Genomic DNA, 26,884 nt, shown 5'->3' with positions numbered 1-26,884 from the left:
ACGTTAGCTCGTGTGTAAAATTAAGATAACACAAAATAAATATAAATTACTTTTTAATACTTAGAATGTGGGAGCGGAATAAAACGTTATGTGCAATTCCGTAGTAGCCTCCAGTTCCATTTCTAACTCAGAGAGTGAGATTTAAACACTATCTCAACAGTGCTAGTTTAAAAGGAAAATGTACGATATTTTAGGAGTCAATATGACGAATATTTCAGTAAAGAGTGCCAAAGTTTTATATGTTATAGTGCACACATTTTGTTAATTGGCAGTGTAGATACGGTCTGATGAGCGTTGCTGTTTCTTGATATCTCTTGGCACAGGCCAGAGAAGCTGCTAAGGCGAGGATGTGTTTAGTAATGACTATGGCTCGGAAGTTGAAGACCTATAAATTGTGTAGGAAAGACCTGGAGAAAGATCTAAAGTATCCAAAAAATAGCACCTGAAATCTGGCAAAAAGGACGCAAAAATGCGATCCAAATTCATTCATAATTTTAGTTTTAATGACATATTTAATGAAGGAATACAGTGTTTAAAAGTGCAAAATTCTGGTGGTATGCAGCAGACAGTACAAAAATATGAGTGAAATACCTCTTCTTCCAGACATTGTAAATTTTTAGATATAATAATTTATAATTTCGTGTGGCTATTTCTAGCCGAGTGCAGCCCTTGTAAGGCAGACCCTCCGATGAGGGTGGGCGGCATCTGCCATGTATAGGTAACTGCGTGTTATTGTGGTGGAGGATAGTGTTAGGTGTGGTGTGCGAGTTGCAGAAATGTTGGGGACAGTACAAACACCCAGCCCCGGGCCATTGGAATTAACCAATGAAGGTTAAAATCCCCGACCCGGCCGAGAATCGAACGCGGGACCCTCTGTACCGAAGGCCAGTACGCTGATCATTCAGCCAACGAGTCGGACAATTTTTAGATTAAAAATAAAAAAAGGAATTCCGTGTTTGTTAAAAACGTACTTGCAGAATTTAGAATGAAATATTTTTTCCACCTAGAGTGAATTCAGCGAATCCGCAATGGACATCTTGTAGAAAGAAATTGAAATTAGTATAACTGGAATCATATTTGGCTTAACCACGGTAGGGTTACAGATTTTGGAATTCGGATATCTTACCTCAGTTAGGTTTGCGATATATCACAATAGTCATCTCCAGGTTCTTATGTACAAAGGATCGTCGGTTTTCAGACAGCATATTGTAGAACGTCGAGAAACTTCTTTCCGCATTAAAGGATGTTAAAGGTTCCAGCCTCCTCTGCGAACCATGTGACCTTGCCGCGGTGGGGAGGCTTGCGTGTCCCAATGATGCAGATAGCCGAGCCGCAGGTGCAACCATATCGGATGGGTATCTGTTGAGAGACCAGACTAACGAATGGTTCATCGAAAGGGGGGTAGCAGCCTTTCGGTTGTTGCAAAGGCGGCAGTCTAGATGATTGACTGATACGGCCTTGTAATAATACTCAACATGGCTTAGCTGTGTTGATACTGCTACACGGCTGAAAGCAACGGGAAACTACAGCCGTAACCACCTCCCGAGGTCATGCAGCTCTCTCTGTATGAAAGATGTACTGATGATGGCTTCCTCCCGGGTAAAATATTCCGGAGGTAAACTAGTCCCCCATTCGGATCTCCGGGTGGGGACTACACGAGAGGGGGCGATCATCAGGAAGATGGATACTGACATTCTGCGAGTCGGAGCGTGGAATGTTAGGAGTTTGAATCGTTGTGGTAGGTTAGAGAATCTGAAAAGGGAGATGGATAGGCTAAAGTTAGATGTAGTTGGTATAAGTGAAGTACGTTGGCAGGAAGAACAGGATTTTTGGTCAGACGACTACCGAATTATCAACACGAAATCAAACAGGGGTAATGCAGGAGTTGGTTTAATAATGAATAAGAAAATAGGGCAGCGGATAAGCTACTACGACCAGCATAGTGAAAGAATTATTGTCGCCAAGATAGACACCAAACCAATGCCCACCACAATAGTGCAGGTCTATATGCCTACTAGTTCAGCGGATGATGAAGAAATTGAAAGAATATATGAGGAGATAGAAGATTTAATACAATATGTCAAAGGTGACGAGAATCTAATTGTGATGGGAGACTGGAACGCAGTGGTAGGCCAAGGAAGAGAAGGTAGCACAGTAGGAGAATTTGGATTGGGACAAAGGAACGAAAGAGGAAGTCGGCTGGTTGAATTCTGCACTGACCATAATTTAGTCCTCGCCAATACTTGGTTCAAACACCACAAACGACGGCTGTATACGTGGACGAGACCTGGAGACACTGGAAGGTATCAAATAGACTTCATTATGATTAGGCAGAGATTCAGAAACCAGGTGTTGGATTGCAAAACTTTCCCAGGAGCAGACGTGGACTCTGACCACAACTTGTTGGTCATGAAATGCCATCTGAAGTTGAAGAAATTGAAGAAAGGAAAGAATGCAAAAAGATGGGATCTAGACAAGTTGAAAGAAAATAGTGTGATGGATCGTTTCAAGGAACATGTTGCACAAGGACTAAATGAAAAGGCCGAAAGAAACACAGTAGAGGAAGAGTGGAGAGTCATGAAAAATGAAGTCAGTAGGGCTGCTGAAGAAATGTTAGGAAGGAAGAAAAGATCAACTAAGAATCAGTGGATAACTCAGGAGATACTAGACCTGATTGATGAACGACGAAAATACAAGAATGCTAGAAATGAAGAGGGCAGAAAAGAATACAGGCAATTAAAGAATCAAGTGGATAGAAAGTGCAAGGTAGCTAAGGAAGAATGGCTGAAGGAGAAGTGCAAGGATGTCGAAGGCTGTATGGTCCTGGGAAAGGTAGATGCTGCATACAGGAAAATCAAGGAAACCTTTGGAGAAAGGAAATCTAGGTGCATGAATATTAAGAGCTCAGATGGAAAGCCACTTCTAGGGAAAGAAGACAAAGCAGAAAGATGGCAGGAGCATATCCAACAGTTGTATCAAGGTAACGATGTAGATAATTTCGTTCGGGAACATGAAGAGGCTGTTGATGCTGATGAAATGGGAGACCCAGTTTTGAGGTCAGAGTTTGACAGAGCTGTGAGTGACCTAAATAGGAACAAGGCACCTGGAATTGATGATATTCCCTCTGAATTACTGACTGCCTTAGGAGAAACCAGCATGGTAAGGTTATTTCATTTAGTGTGCAAGATGTATGAGACAGGAGAAGTCCCATCCGATTTTCGGCAGAATGTTGTTATACCTATTCCCAAGAAAGCCGGTGCTGACAGGTGTGAAAACTACCGCACTATTAGTTTAGTATCTCATGCCTGCAAAATTTTAACACGTATTATTTACAGAAGAATGGAAAAACAAGTTGAAGCTGAGTTGGGGGAAGATCAATTTGGCTTCAGAAGAAATGTAGGAACACGTGAAGCAATCCTGACTTTACGTCTAATTTTAGAGGATCGAATCAAGAAGGACAAGCCCACGTACATGGCATTCGTAGATCTAGAAAAGGCATTCGATAATGTTGATTGGACCAGGCTATTTATGATTCTGAAGATGATAGGGATCAGATACCGAGAACGAAGAATTATCTACAACCTGTATAAAAATCAGTCTGCAGTGATAAGAATCGAGGGCTTTGAAAAAGAAGCAGCAATCCAGAAAGGAGTGAGGCAAGGCTGCAGTTTGTCCCCTCTCCTTTTTAATGTTTACATAGAACAGGCAGTAAAGGAAATCAAAGAGAAATTTGGAAAGGGAATCACAGTCCAAGGAGAGGAAATCAAAACCTTGAGATTTGCCGATGATATTGTTATTTTATCTGAGACTGCAGAAGATCTCGAGAAGTTGCTGAATGGTATGGATGAAGTCTTAGGTAAGGAGTACAAGATGAAAATAAATAAGTCCAAAACAAAAGTAATGGAGTGCAGTCGAACGAAGGCAGGTGATACAGGAAATATTAGATTAGGAAACGAAGTCTTAAAGGAAGTAGATGAATATTGTTACTTGGGTAGTAAAATAACCAACGATGGCAGAAGTAAGGAGGACATAAAATGCAGACTAGCACAAGCAAGGAAGAGCTTTCTTAAGAAAAGAAATTTGCTCACTTCAAACATTGATATCGGAATTAGAAAGATGTTTTTGAAGACTTTTGTGTGGAGCGTGGCATTGTATGGAAGTGAAACATGGACGATAACTAGCTCAGAAAGAAAGAGAATAGAAGCTTTTGAAATGTGGTGTTATAGAAGAATGCTGAAGGTGAGATGGATAGATCGAATCACGAATGAAGAGGTACTGAATCGAATTGGTGAGAGGAGATCGATTTGGCTAAATTTGACGAGAAGAAGAGATAGAATGATAGGACACATCTTAAGACACCCAGGACTAGTTCAGTTGGTTTTTGAAGGAAGTGTAGGTGGCAAGAACGGTAGGGGTAGACCAAGGTATGAATATGACAAACAGATTAGAGCAGATGTAGGATGCAATAGTTACGTAGAAATGAAAAGGTTAGCACAGGATAGGGTGGCATGGAGAGCTGCATCAAACCAGTCTATGGACTGATGACTCAAACAACACAACAACACAAAGGTTCCAGATCTCCCTCTTCAAAAACACTCGCATCGAAATCTTCACCTTTCAATATTTCACTTATTTTGCACATAATTTGATACCCCTGGCTTTTTCAAGCAATAGTTTCATTTTTCCTTTTGTTTCATTTCATTTGTATATCTCTTTTCTCTCTTACTACAGAAAAGATGCTTGAGAGGTAATGGATCAACTAATGACGATTCGAATTGAGAACGGGAAATACAAATGTAGTCGAAAGAAGGTGAAGTTGAAAAAAAGTCGTTCAGACCTAAAAAAAGTCGTTCAGACATAGAAAAGTGCCTATAATCGGAAAACGCCGAAAAAGGCAGAAGACAAATAAAACACACCATTTTTGATGCCTAGAGGCTCCGTGGCTCAGGAGGAAGCACGGCGGCCTCTCACCGTTGGGTTCCGTGGTTCAAATCCCGGTCACTCATGTGAGATTTGTGCTGTACAAAGCGGAGGCGGGACAGGTTTTTCTCCGGGTACTCCAGTTTTTTCTGTCATCTTTCATTCCCGCAACACTCTCCATTAACATTTCATCTGTCAGGCTTGAGATTTTCATGTTTCCATTTTCATTTTCAGGCCAACAATGACGCAGGATGAACAAGTATTATATTGGGCCTCGTCTTCGGACACTCGAGAAAGAAAGGAATTTTCCTCAAATTCTGAGCCCTAGTAATGACTAAAGAAAAGACATTTATGCACTGTAGAATCCCGAAATCTGCAAACTACGAAACATGCACGATCAAGATAAAAGTACACAAATATGCACTTTCGTTCCTTATTTCACTTCACTTCATATCACTTCACCTCACTTCATTTCACTTCTTTTTGGCGCAGTTAACAATTAACATCTTTTGTAAATTCCTTATTTCACTTTATTTACTCTTCGGTAATAACAGAATGGAGATCGCCTATTTCTCATGGAACGCCATTCACGTACCCTTCCTGCTCCCCGTACCTACGTATGGGGCCTGTCTAAAGAAACAGTTTTCGAGGCAGATGACCCTCCTACAAATATTCCCAGAGATAACTTCATTTCTGTATCTTTGCAGCAATCCAATAACATGTTAATGTTAATAATGTTATTAGTTTTACGTCCCAGTCACTATTTTTATTAATGGTATTCGGAGAGGCTGAGGTGCCGGAATTTAGTCCCGTAGGAGTTATTTCACGTGCCAGTAAATCTATCGACACTGACGTATTTGAGCATCTCCAAATACCACCGGACGGAGACAGCATTTAACCTGCCAAGTTGGGGTCAGACCGCCAACGCCTCGACCGTCTGAGCCACTCAGGCCAACATTAACATGTATGAACAATGTGTCGCACGCATTTGGCTATATTTTCTTAGCTACGTGGTGTTGTTTCCAGTCATTCGACTGGGTCAGGAATGGAATGAAGGAAGCCCGCATCTAGCGGCGAGGATAGGAAATGTGCCGGCTGCCGAAGCCTGTCGCATTCTTCTGGGGCAATGATAAATGATTGACAGATGAAATGTTAATGGAGAGTGTTGCTGGAATGAAAGATGACAGGAGAAACTGGAGTACCCGGAGAAAAACCTGCCCTACCTCTGCTTTGACCAGCGCAAATCTCGCATGGAGTGACCGGAATTTGACCCACGGTTAAGTGATGGTATACGGTCAGCTATTGAAATGTTAGGCCAAGCACAATAGTCACGTTATGTTTCGCTAGCCGGTCGAACTTCAACCGAGTCTAAACCAGTTTATCATGGACTAAAAGTATTATTATTATTATTATTATTATTATTATTATTATTATTATTATTGTAGTAGTAGTTTTTATAGGACAAATCCCATTTAGCTTCAAAATTTACAAGGTAATTTGATTTTTAAATCCAGGTGATTAATTGTTAAAATATATGAATTTTATTTCATTAATGGTAATGAATTTTTCTAAGCATGAAACTTGTTGTCCGCCTCTGTGGTGTAGTGGTTAGCGTGATTAGCTGCCACCCCCGGAGGTCCGGGTTCGATTCCCGGCTCTGCCACGAAATTTGAAAAGTGGTACGAGGGCTGGAACGGGGTCCACTCAGCCTCGTGAGGTCAACTGAGTAGAGGTGGGTTCGATTCCCACCTCAGCCATCCTGGAAGTGGTTTTCCGTGGTTTCCCACTTCTCCAGGCGAATGCCGGGATGGTACCTAACTTAAGGCCACGGCCGCTTTCTTCCCTCCTCCTTGCCTATCCCTTCCAATCTTCCCATCCCTCCACAAGGCCCCTGTTCAGCTTAGCAGGTGAGGCCGCCTGGGCGAGGTACTGGTCATTCTCCCCAGTTGTATCCCCCGACCAAGAGTCTGAAGCTCCAGGACACTGCCCTTGGGGCGGTAGAGGTGGGATCCCTCGCTGAGTCCGAGGGAAAAGCCGAACCTGGAGGGTAAACAGATGATGATGATGATGATGATGAAACTTGTTGTGAAGTAGCATACAGTATTTAGTTACTGAAATATAAACTTCCCATTTAATAAAGCATTAGGGGTACTTCGCTCACACTTCTGCTCTGTAAGATTCTAAAAAGCAGTAAATGGGACGTAAAAGCTATATTATTATTATTATTATTATTATTATTATTATTATTATTATTATTATAGTAGTAGTAGTAGTAGTAGTAGCCGGCCCTGCGATGTAGGGGTAGCATGCCTGCCTCTTACCCGTAGACCCCGGGTTCGATTCCCGGCCAGGTCAGGGATTTTTATCTGCATCTGAGGGCTGATTCGAGGTCCACTCAGCCTACGAGATTACAATTGAGGACCTATCTGACGTTGAGTTAGCGGCCCCGGTCTAGAAAGCCAAGAATAACGGCCTTGGGGATCTGTCGTGCTGACCACATGACGCCTCGTAATCTGTAGACCGTCAGGCTGAGCAGCGTTCGCATGGTAGGCCAAGGCCCTTCGGGGCTGTTGCGCCCTGGGGTTTGGTTTAGTAGTATTACTGCGTACATAAGGCTGTACGCTTGCGACGAGTGCATCCCAACAGAAAGAGAGTGCGTTTGATCCATTCCTTGATGAAGATTAAGTGATGTATACGTATCTTATATATCCTATCGGAGATGAGGATGTACCTAGCCCTGAAATAAAATTAGAACTCATGGGTATATAAGCGCTGGGCTTTGGTTATTCCGTCCCTTGTTGTTTATGTCACGTCGTAACGTGAATGGCGATGTGTGTCGCGCGATAGTCTTATGAGTCAGCTGTGTGGTCCTTAACCTTGGCTGTTGTGAACTACTTCCTGGATGCGCTCACCGCTACTGTGCAGCTCTAACAAGAATCACGTTCACGTTGCTGGTTGTAGGGACATTGGTCATCTTGCTAATCTTCTTCTTCCTTTCTCAATTGCGTACGTCGGCACTTAGTACAAGTTTGACCTAGTTTTACGGCCGGATGCGGAAAGACGTATTCACTGTCACGCGTTTCTGTGTTGGTCTATTATGTGATGTATTATATGTAAATATAGATGTGTATTAAGAGGAACAAAAACACTCAGCCTCCGAGCTAGAGGAATTACCTAGAATTACCTAGAAGTTAAAATTCCCCACCCGCCGGAAACCAGACCCGGGGGCTCTCCGCTCATATTCTTCTTTTGCTACCGCTTTTTCCCACACCTGTGGGGTCGCGGGTACGAACAGCGTCGTACATGTGGATTTGGCCCTGTTTTACGGCCGGATGCTCTTCCTGACGCCAACCCTGTATGGAGGGATGTAATCACTATTGCGTGTTTCTGTGGTAGTTAGTAGTGTGGTATGTTGTCTGAATATGATAAGGAGTGTGTTGGGATGGACACATTTACCCAGTCCCCGAGCCAGAAGAATTAATCAGAAGCGATTAAAATTCCCGACCCGGCCGGGAATCGAACCCGAGACCCTCTGAACCGAAGGCCAGTACGCTGACCATTCAGCCAACGAGTCGGACTCTCCGGTCATATTGCTGTATTTATATAAATAAAATGATATTTTTTCTATACACTTCAAATGATCGTCTCATACTTCGTTCATATCTCGGATTTTCGTTGATATAGATCAATAATAATGTTATTTGCTTTACGCCCAACTAACTACTTTTTTTTACGGTTTTCGGCGACTTATATGATTAGGCATATATAAGTAAGAAGCAGGTTCAGTTAAATTTTTGTTTGTTTGTTATGACATAGTTCGTGCTGTGGGTTACTGTAGTCACGTACTAGTTCGTGAACTACGGCCCACGGCTGAGTGGCCTAGTAAGTGGTCCTGAGAGTCGGGATACCAGTTGCTATGGAATGGGAGTGGGCATCTCGAACACATTCTGAGTCATGCCCATCCTTGTGCTCAGTCGGCCAGGACTATACAATCCACCAGCGGTTCCTAACCCGTTAGAGGAGAGATCCACTTGGGCTATGTGTAAGTAAGGGTAGCATGCTGCTTCACAGATTTTTCACCGAGCACGCTCAAAACGTTTTAAGCAAGCCTTGGACCTATGGCCGTAACGGAGTCCCACTCCCATTTGATTGGCGAAAGACTCCTTGGAAACAACTCGGCCAACAAAATGTAATTCCATGGTGCGCTATCAATATTAATAGGGCTTATAAAACAAAGAAAGTAGAACTGGCTGAGTTAGCAAAGAGGATGCATCTCGATCTGTTAGGATTTTATGATACTCGGGTAATGGGAGATAACGAGGAACAGATAGGAGTTAAATGCAAGGGCAGAGTGTGGGCTAGTACTGCTCATCAAGAATACCATTGGATGCAACATAGTTCCTGTTAGGCCCGTAATAATAAGCGAATGATGTGTAGGTAGATTTGGCATTTGGAGGAGTCAGGGCTAGTATTGTCTCAGTGTATTCACCATGTGAAGGTGCAGATGAGGATGAAGTTAGCAAGTTTTATGAAGCATTGAGTGACATTATAGTCAGGGTCAACAGCAAGGATAGGATAGTGCTAATGGGCGATTTCAGTGCAAGAGTTGGAAATAGAACTGAAGGATACGAACAGGTTATTAGTAAATATAGGGAAGATATGGAAACTAATAGGAAATGGGAAGCGTTTGCTGGACTTTTCTGCTAGTATGGGATTAGCAGTTACGAATACATTCTTCAAGCATAAAGGTATTCACTGCTACACATGGGAGGGTATTGGCACCATATCCATAGTAGACTATATCATAACTGACTTGGAATTCAGGAAATCTCTTAGGAGTATGCGGGCTTTCCGCGGGTTTTTAGATCATACGGATCACTGTCTGACCTGTAGTGAACTAAGTATTTCTAGGCTTAGGATACAGAAAGTGAAATCTGTCTACAGATGAATAAGGGTAGAAAATCTCCAGGACGACGAAATTAGACAGAAGTACATACAGTACATGAACATGATTAGTGAAAAGATTTAACCAGTGGACAGTAAGTAGGTTCAGGATACAAAAAAGTGAATGGGTGGCATACAGGGATGCTGTAGTAGAAACAGCAAGGGCATGCCTAGGATCAACTGTGTGGGATAAGGATGGGAAAAAGCGAACATCATGGTTGAATGATGAAGTCAGAGCAGCTTGTAAACGCAAAGCGAAGGCGTATCAGAAATGGCTACATACAAGAACTGATGCAGACAGAGAATGTAGGTAGATGGAAGAAACAGAGCGAAACAAATACTTGTTGGATCCAAAAAGAAGTCCTGGGAAGATATTGGTAAGCCTTTCTGGACCATAATACAGAATCTTAGGAAGGGAGGGAAAAAGGAAATGAATAGTTTTTTGGGTAGTTCAGGTGAACTCATAATAGATCCCAGGGAATCACTGGACAGGTGGAAGGAATATTTTGAAAATCTTCTCAACGTAAAGGGAAATCTTCTTGGTGATGTCATGAACAACCGATCTCATTTAGAGGGGGTAATGATTTTGGTGTAATCATGCTTGATGAAATAGAAAGTATGGTAAATAAACTCCATTGTCATAAAGCAGCAGGATTAGCTGAAAACAGACCTGAAGTGGTGGGAAGGCAGGGATGAAATATCTTCATAGAGTAATAAGATTAACATAGAGTGTTAGTAAGGTACCTTGTGATTGGACAAAAGTGGTAATAACGCCTATCTCTAGACAAGGGACCAGGAAGGATAGCAATTATCGAGGTATCTCATTAATCAGTATACCAGGCAAAGTGTTCACTGGAATTTTGGAAGGAAGGGTGTGGTAAGTGATTGAAAGTTGTATGAAAACCATTGTGGTTTCAGACCACAAAGGGGCTGTCATGATCAGATCAGATTTTGAGTATGTGCCAAGCATTACGCTGACCACGTGATGATCTAATAGCTGCTGGCTATCTGACTGGCCAGCAGTCGTCTTAACAGGCCAAGACTCTTAATAGCTGTATATATCACTGAGTTATTTTCTTTGTTAACATTATTATTATTATTATTATTATTATTATTATTATTATTATTTGAAAGGTGGTTTTTACCATAATATGTCGATTATGTTCACCATCGAGAGTGTAAATATCCAAACTATACTAATAACATGAAGAGAGAAATAGAGTTCGTTAAATATATTTTTGTTTTTGTAGTCTTGGCACAAGGGTGCTGCAAGGGCGGCGCAGAGCTGGGCTGAGAGGTGTCTGCGGTTGACACACGACGGTGCAGAGGGTCGCTGGGTCAACAACTTTGGTTCGTGCGGCCAGAATATCTTCATCTCTACTCAGCAAGTACCTTGGTAAGTACGGTTCTATCCCCACTAAAGGACAACTGTGAACTAGTCACTTCTCGCCTGTTTCTTGATGCCCTTCCTTATTTAATGTCGGGGATACAGTCTGATAAAAACTTTGGAAGGATAAATATGAAGAGAATGATTGTCACTGTTACATGAGTCGTTATTATTACACGAATAGACTAAAACGACATCAGCTTTTTTTAGGATTGTAAATATTTAAGCGTTACTAGGTGCATGGGGTGTGGACATTTCTAGATGATATAGGAACGAAGTACTACTCTATTGCAAAAACGATTTATCTACGGAAGAAGATGACGTGTAAGGAGGTGGTCCAAAGAGTTATATACAAAAACAAACAATAAGGACAGAATACAACATCGAATGGAAGCTAGAAGAGTTATGTAAAGTAAGTAAAATGTGGCTAAGAGGGAAATTTCAGGTTCAGTAAAGGTATATAAGACACGTCACAATACAATGAAGGAAAATCGATGTATTTGATGATGATGATGGTGATTATGCTTGTTGTTTTAAGGGGCCTAAAATCGAAGGTCATCGGCCCCTAATCGACATATTTAATGTGTTAAAGATAGTTGCACACCTACTAGAAGACTACAAAAATATATACAGTGACTCGCATAATTATTCGGACAGACATGATTTATTATAGTTTCCTTTGTATTAGTGGTTTCAGTAATAATAAAGCACTCATATAAATTAGATACAAGTTTCTGTATGGAATAATAAAGCTAAACATCCATCATTCTTCTAATGAACACGTTCAATGAAAATATAATAATTAAAAACAAAATCAAAATCAAAACCAATATTGTACAAAATTATTCTGACACTTGCCTGTTTACATATGGTCCTAAGGGTTCAGTATCTGGCGGGCTTTCCTTTCATTATAATTACTTCCGTGAGTCGACTTGGCATGCTCTCCACTAATTTCCGGATGTAATCGGGAGATATCTTCTGCCACTCTTCTTAAGTCTAGTTTTCAATTATTCTCTAGATGTGATTGTTGTTTTACTTATTTCTTTATCCAGTTTGTCTCAAAGATTGTCAATCCCATTCAAGTCTGGTGATTGAGGGGGAGGATGAAGCACCTTTGCGCAATAAAACAATAACCACATCCTTACATTCCAGGCCATATGCTTTGGGTGGTTGGTTATCTTGATAAAACTTAAAATGTTCACCAGTCCCCATCTTTTCGGCACTATTTTTCATATTGTCCCTCAGTATTTTAAGGTATTGAAAGTGGTCCATTTTACTCTCAATAAAAACCAATTCACCAACTCCATTCGCCGACATGCACCCCCACACCATTACATGTCAACCACCATGCTCCACAGTTGTTTTCAGATTTTTCTCTTGAAGCTCAATATTAGGACACCGCCAAACTGTTAACCTCCCATCAGACTGAAATATGTTAAATTTACTCTCGTCAACAAATATAACGTCTTTCCACCACTTACTGTCTTCTTTAACATGCTCTTTGGCAAACAGCATTCTCTTTCTTCGATTTACTTGATTTATGAAGGGCTTCCTTCTTGCAGTACGGCCGTGAAAGTTACCTCTTCTGAGCACTCTACGTATTGTTTAGGGATGCACTTTGTTTCCGGTGTCTGCGGCAATCTCCGTAGCGAGTTTTGGAGCACTTAACTTGGGTGCCTTTTTCATTTTTCTGATGATATAACACTCTTCCCTCACAGAAAAAAGTTCTTGGACGTCCCGTATGCGGTAGATGTCAATCCTATCTTCCTCCCGGAATCTTGTGACAATATCAGAGATTGTACTTTTCTTCATTTGTTACATTTCAGCAATTTTACGACAACTTTTACCTTTAGCATGGTGAAAAATTACTAGCTGTTCGATTGTGCTCTCTCTTCCTCTGCGGCCCATTTTCACCTACGTTGTACACAGCACTCTAACACACTGAATGTTTACGTTCATACTGCCCGTGGCTCTTTTACATACGACCTCTGCACGGCAACTGACTTTTGTCCGAATAATTTTGTTGAAGCACGTTAACTGCGTTCTGAGGTTCCGTGATCACTGATTCTCTCCTGTTTTCTAAAAGTACACATCTGAACGTCGTGCTGAATCTGTCAAACTGGGTTCTATCAGAAACTAGTTTGCGTGTACGATATTTTCTCTGAAATATAGGGCCAGTGTGTAGCAAAGACTATAATTACTAACGTGTCCGAATAATTATGTGAGTCACTGTATACGGATGAAAAATACATAGGAAGGGAAATATATTTGAATTGTACACGTCTTTAGTTTACTAAGCAATGAATGGGAGTCATACGAGATAAGAACGTATCTCTATCATATTATCATAGAAATATAAGAAAGAAATCATAGGTAGGTTAAAACAGAGATGATGCCTGAAGCTAGTAGTAAGGGTAAGGATATTAATGATAAAGTACCCTAAATTCTGTGACTTAGGTAATGGCAAGTGTATGCCTTACGAAGTCTAAGTTTGATTAATCATTAAATATACATCCTGGAATGATTTACGAGTACTGTATAGTAGTAAATTATACTTATATAATGTCTTTGTATCGCTGTGGAAGCGAGAAAACAAAATCAGGGATTGATGTAGTTCGAAGTCATGCCAACTGATGGAGCGAAGACGACACAATCACTTGGTTGAAAGAAACATATTTTTCTTTAAAAAGTACAAAAATCGCTGCCTTGAGAGGTTCATTTTGTCCGCCTCCTTGGCTGAATGGTCGGCATATTATAAACACCCAGAAGATGTGATTAAATTAATGGAGATTGAAAATAGCGTGATTTTTTAACAGTCTCAACAGGAGAGCCCTCTCCAAACCTTTATTCTACACACTCACTAATTTCTATCACAAACCCGTCCGACTCGTTGGCTGAATGGTCAGTATACTGGCCTTCGGTTCAGAGGGTCTCGGGTTCGAGTCCCCGGCCGAGTCTGAGATTTTAACCTTCATTGGTTAATTCCAGCGGCTCTGGGGCTGGGTGTTTGTGCTGTCCCCAACATCCCTGCAACTCACACACTACACATAACACTATCCTCCAACACAACAACACGCAGTTACCTACACATGGCAGATACAACCCACCCTCATCGGAGGGTCTGCCTTATAAGGGCTGCACCAGGCTATAAATAGCCACACGAAATTATTATTAAATCACAAACCCAAAACCCACATGACGAAGACCTGCAGCCATGGCTTCGATACAGACACCACACATTTGTATTTACGAATTCAGTTCGACAGAATAAATACCGTCAACTGGGACGACTATGGCTGCAGGTGTGATTACGGTCAAAAGGATTTTAAAAGTTTTTTTTTGCTAGTTGCTTTTCGTCGCACCGACACAGATAGATCTTATGGCGACGATGGGACAGGAAAGGGCTAGGAGTGGGAAGGAAGCGGCCATGGCCTTAATTAAGGTGCCTGGTGTGAAAATGGGAAACCACGGAAAACCATCCTCAGGGCTGCCGATAGTGGGGTTCGAACCTACTATCTCCCGAATACTGGATACTGGCCGCACTTAAGCGACTGCAGCTATCGAGCTCGGTGATTTTAAAAGTAATGATATCTATGTATAACTGCCTCTGTACATCAGTGGCAGAGTGTCAGCCTTCGGATCCCAAGATAGCGGGTTCAAATCCGGCAGAAGTAGTCGGATTTTTGAAGGGTGGCAAAAAGTCCATTCGACGTTCCATGTCGTACGATGTCGGTATTTGAAATATCTCTGGTGACACAACTGGTATTTACCAGATACAATTAATCAAAACTCAGTCATAGACACCCAAGAAAGATTCGGTTTACTCTGCCATATTGTGGGTGTAGAGTAAAATGAAACGTCAAAACTGAAAAGCAGGCAGCCAGATGGTGTCAAATTAAAAACAGTGCCTGCTCACGGCTGCGGGCTTATTATTATTATTATTATTATTATTATTATTATTATTATTATTATTATTGCCTATTTATGCAAAACATTTTTGAAACCCTGATTTTTTCCAGACAGATTTTTCTCTTTTTATGTGATAATCACGTCAACCTACTCCTAAATACGAGTGTGATTAGTATGTTAGTCTTTCCTAATCTGTTTACCCTCCAGGGTTGGTTTTTCCCTCGGACTCAGCGAGGGATCCCACCTCTACCGCCTCAAGGGCAGTGTCCTGGAGCTTCAGGCTCTGGGTCGAGGCATACAACTGGGGAGTATGACCAGTACCGCGTCCAGGCGGCCTCACCTGCTATGCTGAACAAGGGCCTTGGTGGGGGATGGGAAGATTGGAAGGGAGAGACAAGGAAGAGGGAAGGAAACGGCCGTGGCCTTAAGTTAGGTACCATCCCGACATTTGCCTGGATGAGAAGTGTGAAACCACGGAAAACCACTTCCAGGATGGCTGAGGTGAGAATCGAAACCACCTCTACTCAGTTGACCTCCTGAGGCTGAGTGGACCCCGTTCCCGCCCTCGTACTACTTTGCAAATTTCGTGGCAGAGCCGGGAATCGAACCCGGGCCTTCGGGGGTGACAACTACTCACACTAACCACTACACCCCAGAGGTGGACTAGTATGTTAGTACTAGCTTTTAACCGTAGTTGACGGCAATTCTGTCCTCAATCAATCACAACTAACGGGAGGTACGTCATTAGTTCAACGGGTATTATTTCGAAATTGCAATTTGTCTGTAAACTTGTGTGACTCATGCAAAATACTGTCGACTTACGATTGGTGGGCAGAACAGCCAATGACAGCTGGGAGGACGCATGCCCTCATGGACTTCGTGTTATTTTTAGCCTCACGTGGAACTCTAGATTGGCGCCTCCGGTCTGGCGACATTATACATCATCGTAAAGAAAATTCGCGCTCTATTGGCTGAATTGAGCTAGGGTCAACAGGAACGTGACGTCACGACTCAACAAGAGATGTCAGCGACAGTGCTTGGCAATATCACACGTTGAGTGTTAATCTCATTGTGCTTAATGTCTATATGATTGTATTCATTAAGCCTGACTGACTTCGCTATTAAGACATATGGCAGACACATCAGGATTACAGATACATAAATTTAATCGCAGTCTGCTATACTCGCTACACTAGAATGCTGTACGTAAACAACGTACCAGAGATAAAAAGCAAAGGCACGAAGTGTGGGGTCTAAAAAGCACATTGCCCTTTCATCCCAGGAATGAACATGAATAACTCAAAGACAGAACTCATTTCCACCTATAAATTCATGGGAATCTGTTTAATTTATTCTTTTATCACATTCTGGTACAGTCGCGGGTGTGACGTGCATCCTATTTGTATACTTGCCGTGTTTCTCGACCGGATGCCCTTTCCAGATGCCAACCGTATATGGCAGGATGTATCATCCACTATTGTTTGTTCGCGTGGTGATTGATAGTGTGGTGTGTTGTATATAAAATGTGGGTACTCAGAGAAACACATACTCAGTCTCGGAGCTATATGAATTGACCCTACACGAATGAAGTTGCCTTCCCGGCAGAAATCGAATCTGGGACACTTTGAACCTAAGGACACGACGCTGAATATTCGGCCAAGTAGCCCGTCTAATTCCTCTTCCTCTAATGAAAATGAAAATCCTTTTTCCTTGCTAGTGGTTTTACGTCGCACCGACACAATTAGGTCTTATGACGATGATGGGATAGGAAAGGGCTAGGTGTTGGAAGGAAGCGGCCATGGCCTTCACTAAGGTGCCTGGTGTGAAAATGGGAAACCGCGGAAAACCATATTCAGGGCTGCCGATAGTGGAATTCGAACCCACTATCTCCCGGATGTAAGCTCACAGCTGCGAGCTCCTAACCGCAGGGCCAACTTGCCCGGTAATGAAAATCCACAGCCTGTTTCCAGTCATTTGACCAGGTCAGGAATGGAATGAATGAAGCCTCATCTAGCGGCGAGGATAGGAATTGTCCCGTTGCCGAAGCCTGTCGCACTCCTCTAGGGCAATGATTAATGACTGACAGATGAAATGAAATGATACTGGAGAGTACTGCTGGAATGAAATATCACAGGGAAAACCGGAGTCCACTTTGTCCAGAACAAATCTCACATGGAGTGACCGGGATTTGAACCACGGAACCCAGCGCTGAGAGGCCGGCGCGCTGCCACTTGAGACACGGAGGCTCTTGCCGTCAAATAATAATAATAATAATAATAATAATAATAATAATAATAATAATAATAATAATAATAATAATAATAATAATAATAATAATAATAATAATAATAATAATGGTTTCACATTCCGATAAATACTTTTAAAAAAATGTCATAACCACTGAGATGCCGGAATATTCTTCCACGGAAGTTCTTTTACGAGCCGATAAATCTACCGACATGCGGCTGGTGTATATGAATACAGTTAAATAATACCGGACTGCAAGGGGATCGAACCAAATTAGGCTAAAAAAACAGCGCTCTATCATCTGAGCTGTCTGGTACGACAGTGTTGGATATTTGAAAGTCTTACCTTGCGCTTTGCGATGATCGATATCTCGATCTTCATGCATTCCCTGTTGTCTAGAACGAAAGCAGAAATTATGTGTACCTTCTGTGTGTATCTGTCGCTGGTACTGCACTCAAACGTTCCAAAACGATCCACCAACCTCTCGCAGTTCCTCCAATCTGAGTGACTGTGCGGAACATTTACGTCCTCGGAGAGCCTCCGTGGCTCAGGTGGCAGCACGCTGGCCTCTCACCACTGGGTTCCGTGGTTCAAATCCCGATCACTCCATGTGAGATTTGTGCTGGACAAAGTGGAGGCGGGGCAGGTTTCCTCCGGGTACTCCGAGTTTCCTTGTCATCATTAATTCCAGCAACACTCTCCAATATCATATAATTTCCTCTGTCAGAATTAATCATTACTCCAGAGGAGTGCGATAGGCTTCGGCAGGCGGCACAATTCCTATCCTCGCCGCTAGATGGGGATTCATTAATTACATCTCTGACCCGGTCGAATGACTGAAAATGGGCTGTGGATTTTCATTTACGTCTTCGGCTCAGTGATATCCGGTAATTTGACGTAGCTTTAAGTATAATAAACTCCAGTTTTATACTTTGCACAAATTATGCACTGATTGCTTCTTCTTCTTCTTCTTCTTCTTCTTCTTCTTCTTTAATACGTTCACAGCGACTTCATTTATGATTTTGGAAAATTTCGCTTATATTGAAGACTCTCAAGTATCCGCTTAAAAGTGTGAAGTGGGGGCACGGTTGTCTGAATCTCATGTGTGCAAACTAGGAATTTTGAGGTAGAACACGTCTATGGTTTCGGAACTTTAGTCGGGCCGGTGATTGCTACACACACTAAAGTTTAAAAACCGAAATAAGTTCTAGATAACATGTGCAATGCCAGTGTTCAATATCTCATTGCAAAGAGGAGGGACTAATGTACCTAGCATCAATCATGACGTCACCATATTATGCAACAGACCCACCATCTTGAGGTAATAAAATCACCGTTCCGCGCGGCAGTATAGTTCTGGACTCTGGCATGGTAACACGACATGTGAGAATTCGTTGATTCCTTTCAGTGAGTTTTACAATTCTTCTTCTTCTTGAGACGTAGTCTCCAAACGGTGGTAGACGATCCACACGGCCAGCTCTGATCCTGGCGTTGCAGCCATGCCATGTGAATTTATTGGAATATCTCTCAGGATCTTTAATGCAGTGGTTTCCCGTTTCCTTCTGCATCCTAATGCCGTTGACCAAACTGGTTCCTCCGCCTTTGGGAACAATTTCTTGTCCCAGGACAATAGAGTGCCCTTACCCAGACCCGCTCATCCACTCTCAAAGAGACTGTTGGCACTTGGTATAGGGGATCTCCTTATACCGGGAGATAATCGGTCCCTTTATTCGTTAGCCGCCTGCATATAAAGTATAATTTTTATATGCAGTCGTTGCCCCCTCTCTACCGCGGGGAGAGGATTTCACCGTCATTGAAACAAGGACCAAATGGCTTTTCCTTGTTTCTCTGGTTCTTTAGAGAGGAGTTTTACAATTGTACGGTGAAAAAAATCAAATAGTGAACATTTGAGCAAGTTTGGTACTAAAACAGGCGAAAAATTTCTTTCGCAAAATTTTGCGAATTCATGTGAACAGTAAATGGCTTCAAAATGATCGAAAATTCATTCAAGATAGAGCGGCTTGTGGGAATTCAAAAACGCCCAGAATGCTGTGCGCTGAAAGGCTCAAAGTTGAGGCAGCCGAGTGTCGTGACGCGAGTTCCACACTAGTAAGTTCCTGACGATCACATTTACTGGCTCAGTGGTGAACTCACAGATGTGGATAATGATCACGCTACTGATGCTGAAAATACAGGTATCACGAACGTAGAATTAAGAAATAAAATATCAGTGATAAATTATCAAACCCATACTGGCTAGATAATATTTATTATGCGGTACTGTCCTCGCGGTATATGGCACCTCTCTCCCTGCGTGACCGTTGCGTTTCTAAGAAAGTGAAAGTTGCTGTCAGCGCTTCTGTTCCTATTCCCGAGTCCTGGAGAAGGCAGGGCACTCAAGGGGTAAAAGTTTCCCACGATTTATTTTACATGTACACATGTTGAATGTCTTCCACTTACAAATAATATTAAACAATTTTATGAACTTTTCATATAACAACTTAACCTGTCTTTAATGCTTATAAGAAAGGAAGGAGGATGGCACTGTCATTTAGTACCGGTTGACGAGGCGAAATATTTTAATCTCAAAGTTTGGAAATTGTGTTATCCCGTGTAGTAGAGCCAATACTGAAAATTCCCAATGTTTGTATCTGACAAAGGGATTATTATGATCTGTCAAAGCCTGTCAAGGGTTAAAGCTCTGCTTAGTTCCTGAAATGCTGCAATCCGCATAACTGGTACGTTATGTTAGTTGCATCCATAAACTTTCCTAGCGTTTTACTACTTTGTAACAAAAAACATTCTCTACAGTTCATTTACTTTCCCATTTTGGGTTTGAAAGAATTTTTCAAGTCCTTCTCCGATACAGCATTATACAGAATTAGTATTTAGGGCGTGCCGCTGCACCTTGAACATTTTATTCTTGGTAGGACGTGAAGGTATTTCCTTGGTGGAACTCGTCGTCTACCGATTTTATATCAGGGAAAGAGTACGGTTCAAAATTACGGCCACTAATTTTGCGAATAATAGAACGAATTAGTGGAGTGATTTGTCATAAGACGTATGGTTGCTAGCGTTCTAGGTAATACTGACAGCCTCAAGTCTCCGTGGTGATTTCTGGCATACACGGGAACTTTTAATTTGCTTTAATGTAAGATGTGAACAACACCAATTACGATACTATTATTCTGAAGCGTCGACATGTTTTATTCGCTACAATCCAAAATAATGAGTAAATAGTTAGTCCTTTCACAAGATGAAGCTCAGCGCGTGTCCTTAAAATTCAGTTTCTTACAGAAAGAACATATACATTTTCTTTGCCGGGGCTTAGTGGCTCAGTCCGATGGTATTTGAAGGTGCTCAAATACATCAGCCTCGTGTCGGCAGATTTATTGACACGTAAAAGAATTCCTGCGGGACTAAATTCCGGCACCTCGGCTTTTCCAAAACTCGCTAAGAAAATAGTTAGTGGGACGTAAAGCCAATAACATTATTATCACTCTAATTGTTCCCTAGGACTTAACGCTTTTACGTGTTAAAGCACATGGCGTGATTAATACTACAGGATTTATTGAACCTTACAGGCCTTCGTCCAGTTCAGTGTTCAGATCCATAATAGTCTAAGCAAGTACAGAATGTATAAACTCTCCTGATTAAGCACAATGGCAAAATAATAATTCGATTAGTAATTGGAAACAAATGGCCCACGGTCAACTCACTTTCGGAGAGCCGTTAGCCCTGTGAATAAATATAATCTACAGTTATTAGTAATTAACAAGCTATGGCAAGTATAGTGCGCCCCTGCCCTCTCCCCACCCCCCACGCAGTGATCACTGCCCGTGGAGCCTGTTGTCGCGAGGCTAATCACGACAATAATAGTGGGCCCACCCCGCAATGATCACCGCGCGTAGGAATCTGGTGATTACCAGATGTACTGTGATTGCCAGGAATTAAAACACACTCGCCGGCCGAGCACTGTTCGGCTGGGTATTTGGCCAGTTCGTGGTAGATCATAAAATGGACCCCAGAGTTTACGGAGGGTGCTGTTTAAAAAGGACAACTTACACGTGAATGATGGGTACAAACAGATGCCAGTGGCATCACCAAATATAGGCCCTTCAACAATGGGCACATTCCGCTAGTTTAATATAAACTAGCATCGAAAATTATTGCTTTGATCTTGTCGAAATACTGTCCGTAATCACTAGAGCATATTCCGCTCGAGGGGCTCCGAGATTCTTGCCTCATAATCACTGGGCTCTAGTCAAGGGATTTGCACAATAATAATAATAATAATAATAATAATAATAATAATAATAATAATAATAATAATAATAATAATAATAATAATAATAATAATAATAATAATAATAATAGTAATAATAATCATTTTTGACCTTTTCCCAAATTGATTTGGTCAGAAATGGATGTGGATTTAGTCCGGTTTTACCGCTGCATGCTCTTCCTGACGCCAACTCTATGTAGAGAATGTATTTACTACTTGGTAATTGGTAGTGATGTGTTGTATGTATTAAGACGAGCACAAACGCCCAGTCCCTACCCCAATGGAATTAAATATTCCCAGGCTCGGCGAGAATCGGACCTGGGGCCCTCGGAACTCAAGGTCAGTGTGCTATCCATTCACCCAAGGAGCTGGACCCATCCAATCAATTATATTACGCAATATGAGCAAGCAGTAACAACAACACACATTAATTTCAGGACATGACAGAGAGATTCCAGACTTTACGCACAACTGCACAGAGCATCGTGTGTCGTCATTCCACTAACTTTTCCACACTTACGAGGTTTTAAATAGTATTGATTATTGTGTAAAAACATGTACAGGTATGTCTATGTTGGAAGGTAAAGCAGAATTAAAAGGTTTTGCGATAATATTGTGATCCTCGAAGACATACGGAGTTTAATTTTTCTAAATGATCAAAAAAAGAAAAAAAGAAACTCCAATGGAGATTGACATACGAGATTTTATGTTTTACATTTTACTGCTATTAGCATCAATATCAAAAAAATGATCAAAATCAGACTTACGAGGTTTTTGGAACTAAGCCGACGATATGGGTGTTGAACAAGCATTGTTCGAATTATAATTACGTAAATTTCTTCGCTATAATATACTTTTATTTTTCTGTGTTATATTATTGAAGACGTCAGGTCACATGTTTGTCTAAATAAAATACAATTAAAAAAAGAAAACTCTGACAATGTTAATAGTGATTTGCATCTTTGCCAACTTTAATTGGACCTTAACACTGACTGGATACATTGAGATAAATTTTGGACATTTTTCAGTGGACTTTACAATATATTGGACAATTTAAAGCACACGAAAATTTGTTTTGGACATTTTTATAAATAGGAAATTTTCTCTCTTGACCATATGAAATGAACAAAATGTGTTTGGACATTTCAGTATGGAATTTCTGTATTGGTCCAAATTTCTGGAAATCGAACGAGAGGAGATAATGGAAAGTTCATGTTAAAGGATCAGAAATCCTTATACTGCGGAAAGGTGTGCAAGATTTTCTTTTGTCCGCAATGGTACATTACAAAACAGGTTTTACTCATTTAGTAATATCACGAATTTGATGATTACATGGTTTCAAGATTTGCAGAATACAGTATTTCTTCGCCTTCCGTACATGAAGCTCATAGCTATCGCAAGTGAAGTGGTTATTTACGTGCGTGATATCAACAAGTTTATAAGACAGGTTTTATTTTTCGTAGTGACTTTTAAGTTTTTTGTAAAGTTGTAATTAATTGCGAACGTCTTGGAGGTCAAACTGCACCACATTCCGATAGCATTCGGGAACAAGTTCTCGTTCTTAAAATTTGGTTTACAATCATAGTAAGAGTTTTTCAGTAGTAGATCCAGTACTAGAGTACAACCAGGTACTGGTAGTAGCAGTTAAACAACTCCCGTTTTTTTAAAGAAGTAATGATGGGTTAACGAACTGTAGAATGAACCACATGTGGCCTTTGTGGTAAATATCTACAAAGTGAGCACTGCTTTTTCTCAAGACTGACCGACGATTGGGGGAGAATTTACCAACAAAGATTTTAGTTATACCAAGGGTGTTCAAACTTTATTAAAGATTCAGAGATCTGCGATTTCAGCCTGTCTCCTGCGGCTTACGCCGGGGAGTCCTGGGAAAACGCACTATCTGTGCAGTAATTTGCTTTTCTGAACCCTGATAAACAACATGGCACAGAAAACAGATCACACAGTAAATTGTCTTTCCTAATTATTTTCAAAGAATATTGTTCCCTCATTCTTGAGATTCTGAAGGTAATCCGGATCAGATACCGAAAACGAAGGATTATCTACAGTATAATCTGTACAAAAATAAGTCTGCAGGGATAAGAATCTAAGACTACGAAAAAAGCAGCAATACAGAAAGGAGTGGGACAAGGCTGCAGTTTGTCTTCCCTCCTTTCCAGTGGTTATTTAGAACAGGCGGTACAGAAAATCAAAAAGGAATTTGTAAGGGGATTCACAATCCAACAGCAATTTTCTTTTCTTTTAATGAATGTATGCTAACTTTGTCCGCCACTAGTGTGTTGGCAGAGTGTTGGCCTTCAGTTACAAGATACGGCCAAATGCTTCAAACTATGGAAATGAAGATTCTAAGATAGTTACTGGCAGTCACGGGACTCGAGCATATCAAGAGTGAAGTCATCCCGACATCTTTCAAAGTGGCCTCGATACGGGACAAAAAGCGAGAGACAAGGCTTCGTTGGTATATGGAAACATGGCCAGAGATGATCCAACATACATTGCGCAGCCAGCTTTCGCACTTAAACCTGCGGATGGAGACCGAGAGGACGGTCAAGAAAACTCTGACCGAACTGTGTACATGAGAATAAGCTGCATGTGGGCGTACGACCTGCTGATGCCATAAACCGGACGAAATAGAAGACCCGGAGTAGACTAGCACTGTGGTTCTCTCGAGCATTCGTTCACTGGCACAATGACAGTACTAAATACCCTTTAAGATGCACCATGGTACTCTCAAGCACTTGTTTACTCGCACGACGAGAGTGCTAAATGTCATTTAAGATACACCATGGTACTCTCGAGCACTTGTTTACTCGCTCGACGAGAGTACTAAATGTCATTTAAGATACACCATGGTACTGCCGAGCAATTGTTTACGCGCACGACGAGAGTACTAAATGTGATTTAAGATACACCATGGTACTCTCGAGCACTTGTTTACTCGCTCGACGAGAGTACTAAATGTTATTTAAGATACACCATGTTACTTTCGACCACTTGTTTACTCGCTCGACGAGAGTACTAAATGTTATTTAAGATACACCATGGTACTATCGAGCACTTGTTTACTTGCTCGACGAGAGTACTAAATGTTATTTAAGATACACCATGGTGCTCTCGAGCACTTGTTTACTCGCTCGACGAGAGTACTAAATGTTATTTAAGATACACCATGTTACTGTCGAGCACTTGTTTACTCGCTCGACGAGAGTACTAAATGTTATTTAAGATACACCATGGTACTCTCGAGCACTTGTTTACTTGCTCGACGAGAGTACTAAATGTTATTTAAGATACACCATGGTACTCTCGAGCACTTGTTTACTCGCTCGACGAGAGTACTAAATGTTATTTAAGATACACCATGTTACTGTCGAGCACTTGTTTACTCGCTCGACGAGAGTACTAAATGTTATTTAAGATACACCATGGTACTCTCGAGCACTTGTTTATTTGCTCGACGAGAGTACTAAATGTTATTTAAGATACACCATGGTACTCTCGAGCACTTGTTTACTCGCTCGACGAGAGTACTAAATGTTATTTAAGATACACCATGTTACTGTCGAGCACTTGTTTACTCGCTCGACGAGAGTACTAAATGTTATTTAAGATACACCATGGTACTCTCGAGCACTTGTTTACTTGCTCGACGAGAGTACTAAATGTTATTTAAGATACACCATGGTACTCTCGAGCACTTGTTTACTTGCTCGACGAGAGTACTAAATGTTATTTAAGATACACCATGTTACTGTCGAGCACTTGTTTACTCGCTCGACGAGAGTACTAAATGTTATTTAAGATACACCATGGTACTCTCGAGCACTTGTTTACTTGCTCGACGAGAGTACTAAATGTTATTTAAGATACACCATGGTGCTCTCGAGCACTTGTTTACTCGCTCGACGAGAGTACTAAATGTTATTTAAGATACACCATGTTACTGTCGAGCACTTGTTTACTCGCTCGACGAGAGTACTAAATGTTATTTAAGATACACCATGGTACTCTCGAGCACTTGTTTACTTGCTCGACGAGAGTACTAAATGTTATTTAAGATACACCATGGTACTCTCGAGCACTTGTTTACTTGCTCGACGAGAGTGCTAAATGTTATTTAAGATACACCATGGTGCTCTCGAGCACTTGTTTACTCGCTCGACGAGAGTACTAAATGTTATTTAAGATACACCATGTTACTGTCGAGCACTTGTTTACTCGCACGACGAGAGTACTAAATGTTATTTAAGATACACCATGGTACTCTCGAGCACTTGTTTACTTGCTCGACGAGAGTACTAAATGTTATTTAAGATACACCATGGTACTCTCGAGCACTTGTTTACTCGCTCGACGAGAGTACTAAATGTTATTTAAGATACACCATGGTACTCTCGAGCACTTGTTTACTCGCTCGACGAGAGTACTAAATGTTATTTAAGATACACCATGGTACTCTCGAGCACTTGTTTACTTGCTCGACGAGAGTACTAAATGTTATTTAAGATACACCATGGTACTCTCGAGCACTTGTTTACTCGCTCGACGAGAGTACTAAATGTTATTTAAGATACACCATGTTACTGTCGAGCACTTGTTTACTCGCTCGACGAGAGTACTAAATGTTATTTAAGATACACCATGGTACTCTCGAGCACTTGTTTACTCGCTCGACGAGAGTACTAAATGTTATTTAAGATACACCATGGTGCTCTCGAGCACTTGTTTACTCGCACGACGAGAGTACTAAATGACATTTAAGATACACCATGATACTCCCGAGCACTTGTTTACTCGCACGACGAGAGTACTAAATGTTATTTAAGTAGCACCATGTTACTCGCTTCATCTACTGTATACTAATAAATACAAATGTAGTGATGTAAAAGTATGAAAAGACATGAAGACTAACAAGCATCCTAGAAACTGGAAAGACTTGGTACCAGAGAACTTGACATTCCTAAGTTCCATAGGAAGGTCCCAAAACTCCCCGAGGTTGAGCTGGAGAGGTTTGAAATTGGGGCTCAGAAACAATACAGTATACATTTTTTCAGCCAGCGGGAAATACATACCTCCACTTGTTATAAATGTCTGTCTTCGACTTTTATATCAAAACCGGAGTTCCCTCCCAGTGCCATTATGTGGCACTGCATCTACTTCAAAGAAGGCTTGGA

General features: G+C 41.4%; 1 protein-coding gene across 3 annotated transcripts in view; it reads left to right on the top strand.

The window, feature by feature from the left end:
- The window catches only part of LOC136877426 (cysteine-rich secretory protein 3), a 196,110-nt gene that overhangs the window by 149,237 nt on the left and 19,989 nt on the right, over window positions 1–26,884 (top strand). For all 3 annotated transcript variants that reach the window (XM_067151449.2, XM_067151451.2, XM_067151450.2), the window contains exon 4: window positions 11,115–11,260. In XM_067151449.2, coding sequence (XP_067007550.1) covers window positions 11,115–11,260 — 146 coding nt within the window. The remainder of the gene's footprint in view (window positions 1–11,114; window positions 11,261–26,884) is intronic.

The sequence above is a fragment of the Anabrus simplex genome, chromosome 7 (genome assembly GCF_040414725.1).
Source record: "Anabrus simplex isolate iqAnaSimp1 chromosome 7, ASM4041472v1, whole genome shotgun sequence".
In the NCBI taxonomy this organism is placed as follows: domain Eukaryota; kingdom Metazoa; phylum Arthropoda; class Insecta; order Orthoptera; family Tettigoniidae; genus Anabrus; species Anabrus simplex.
Note: the sequence above shows the minus strand (reverse complement) of the source record. Positions and strands in the feature narration are given on the sequence as shown.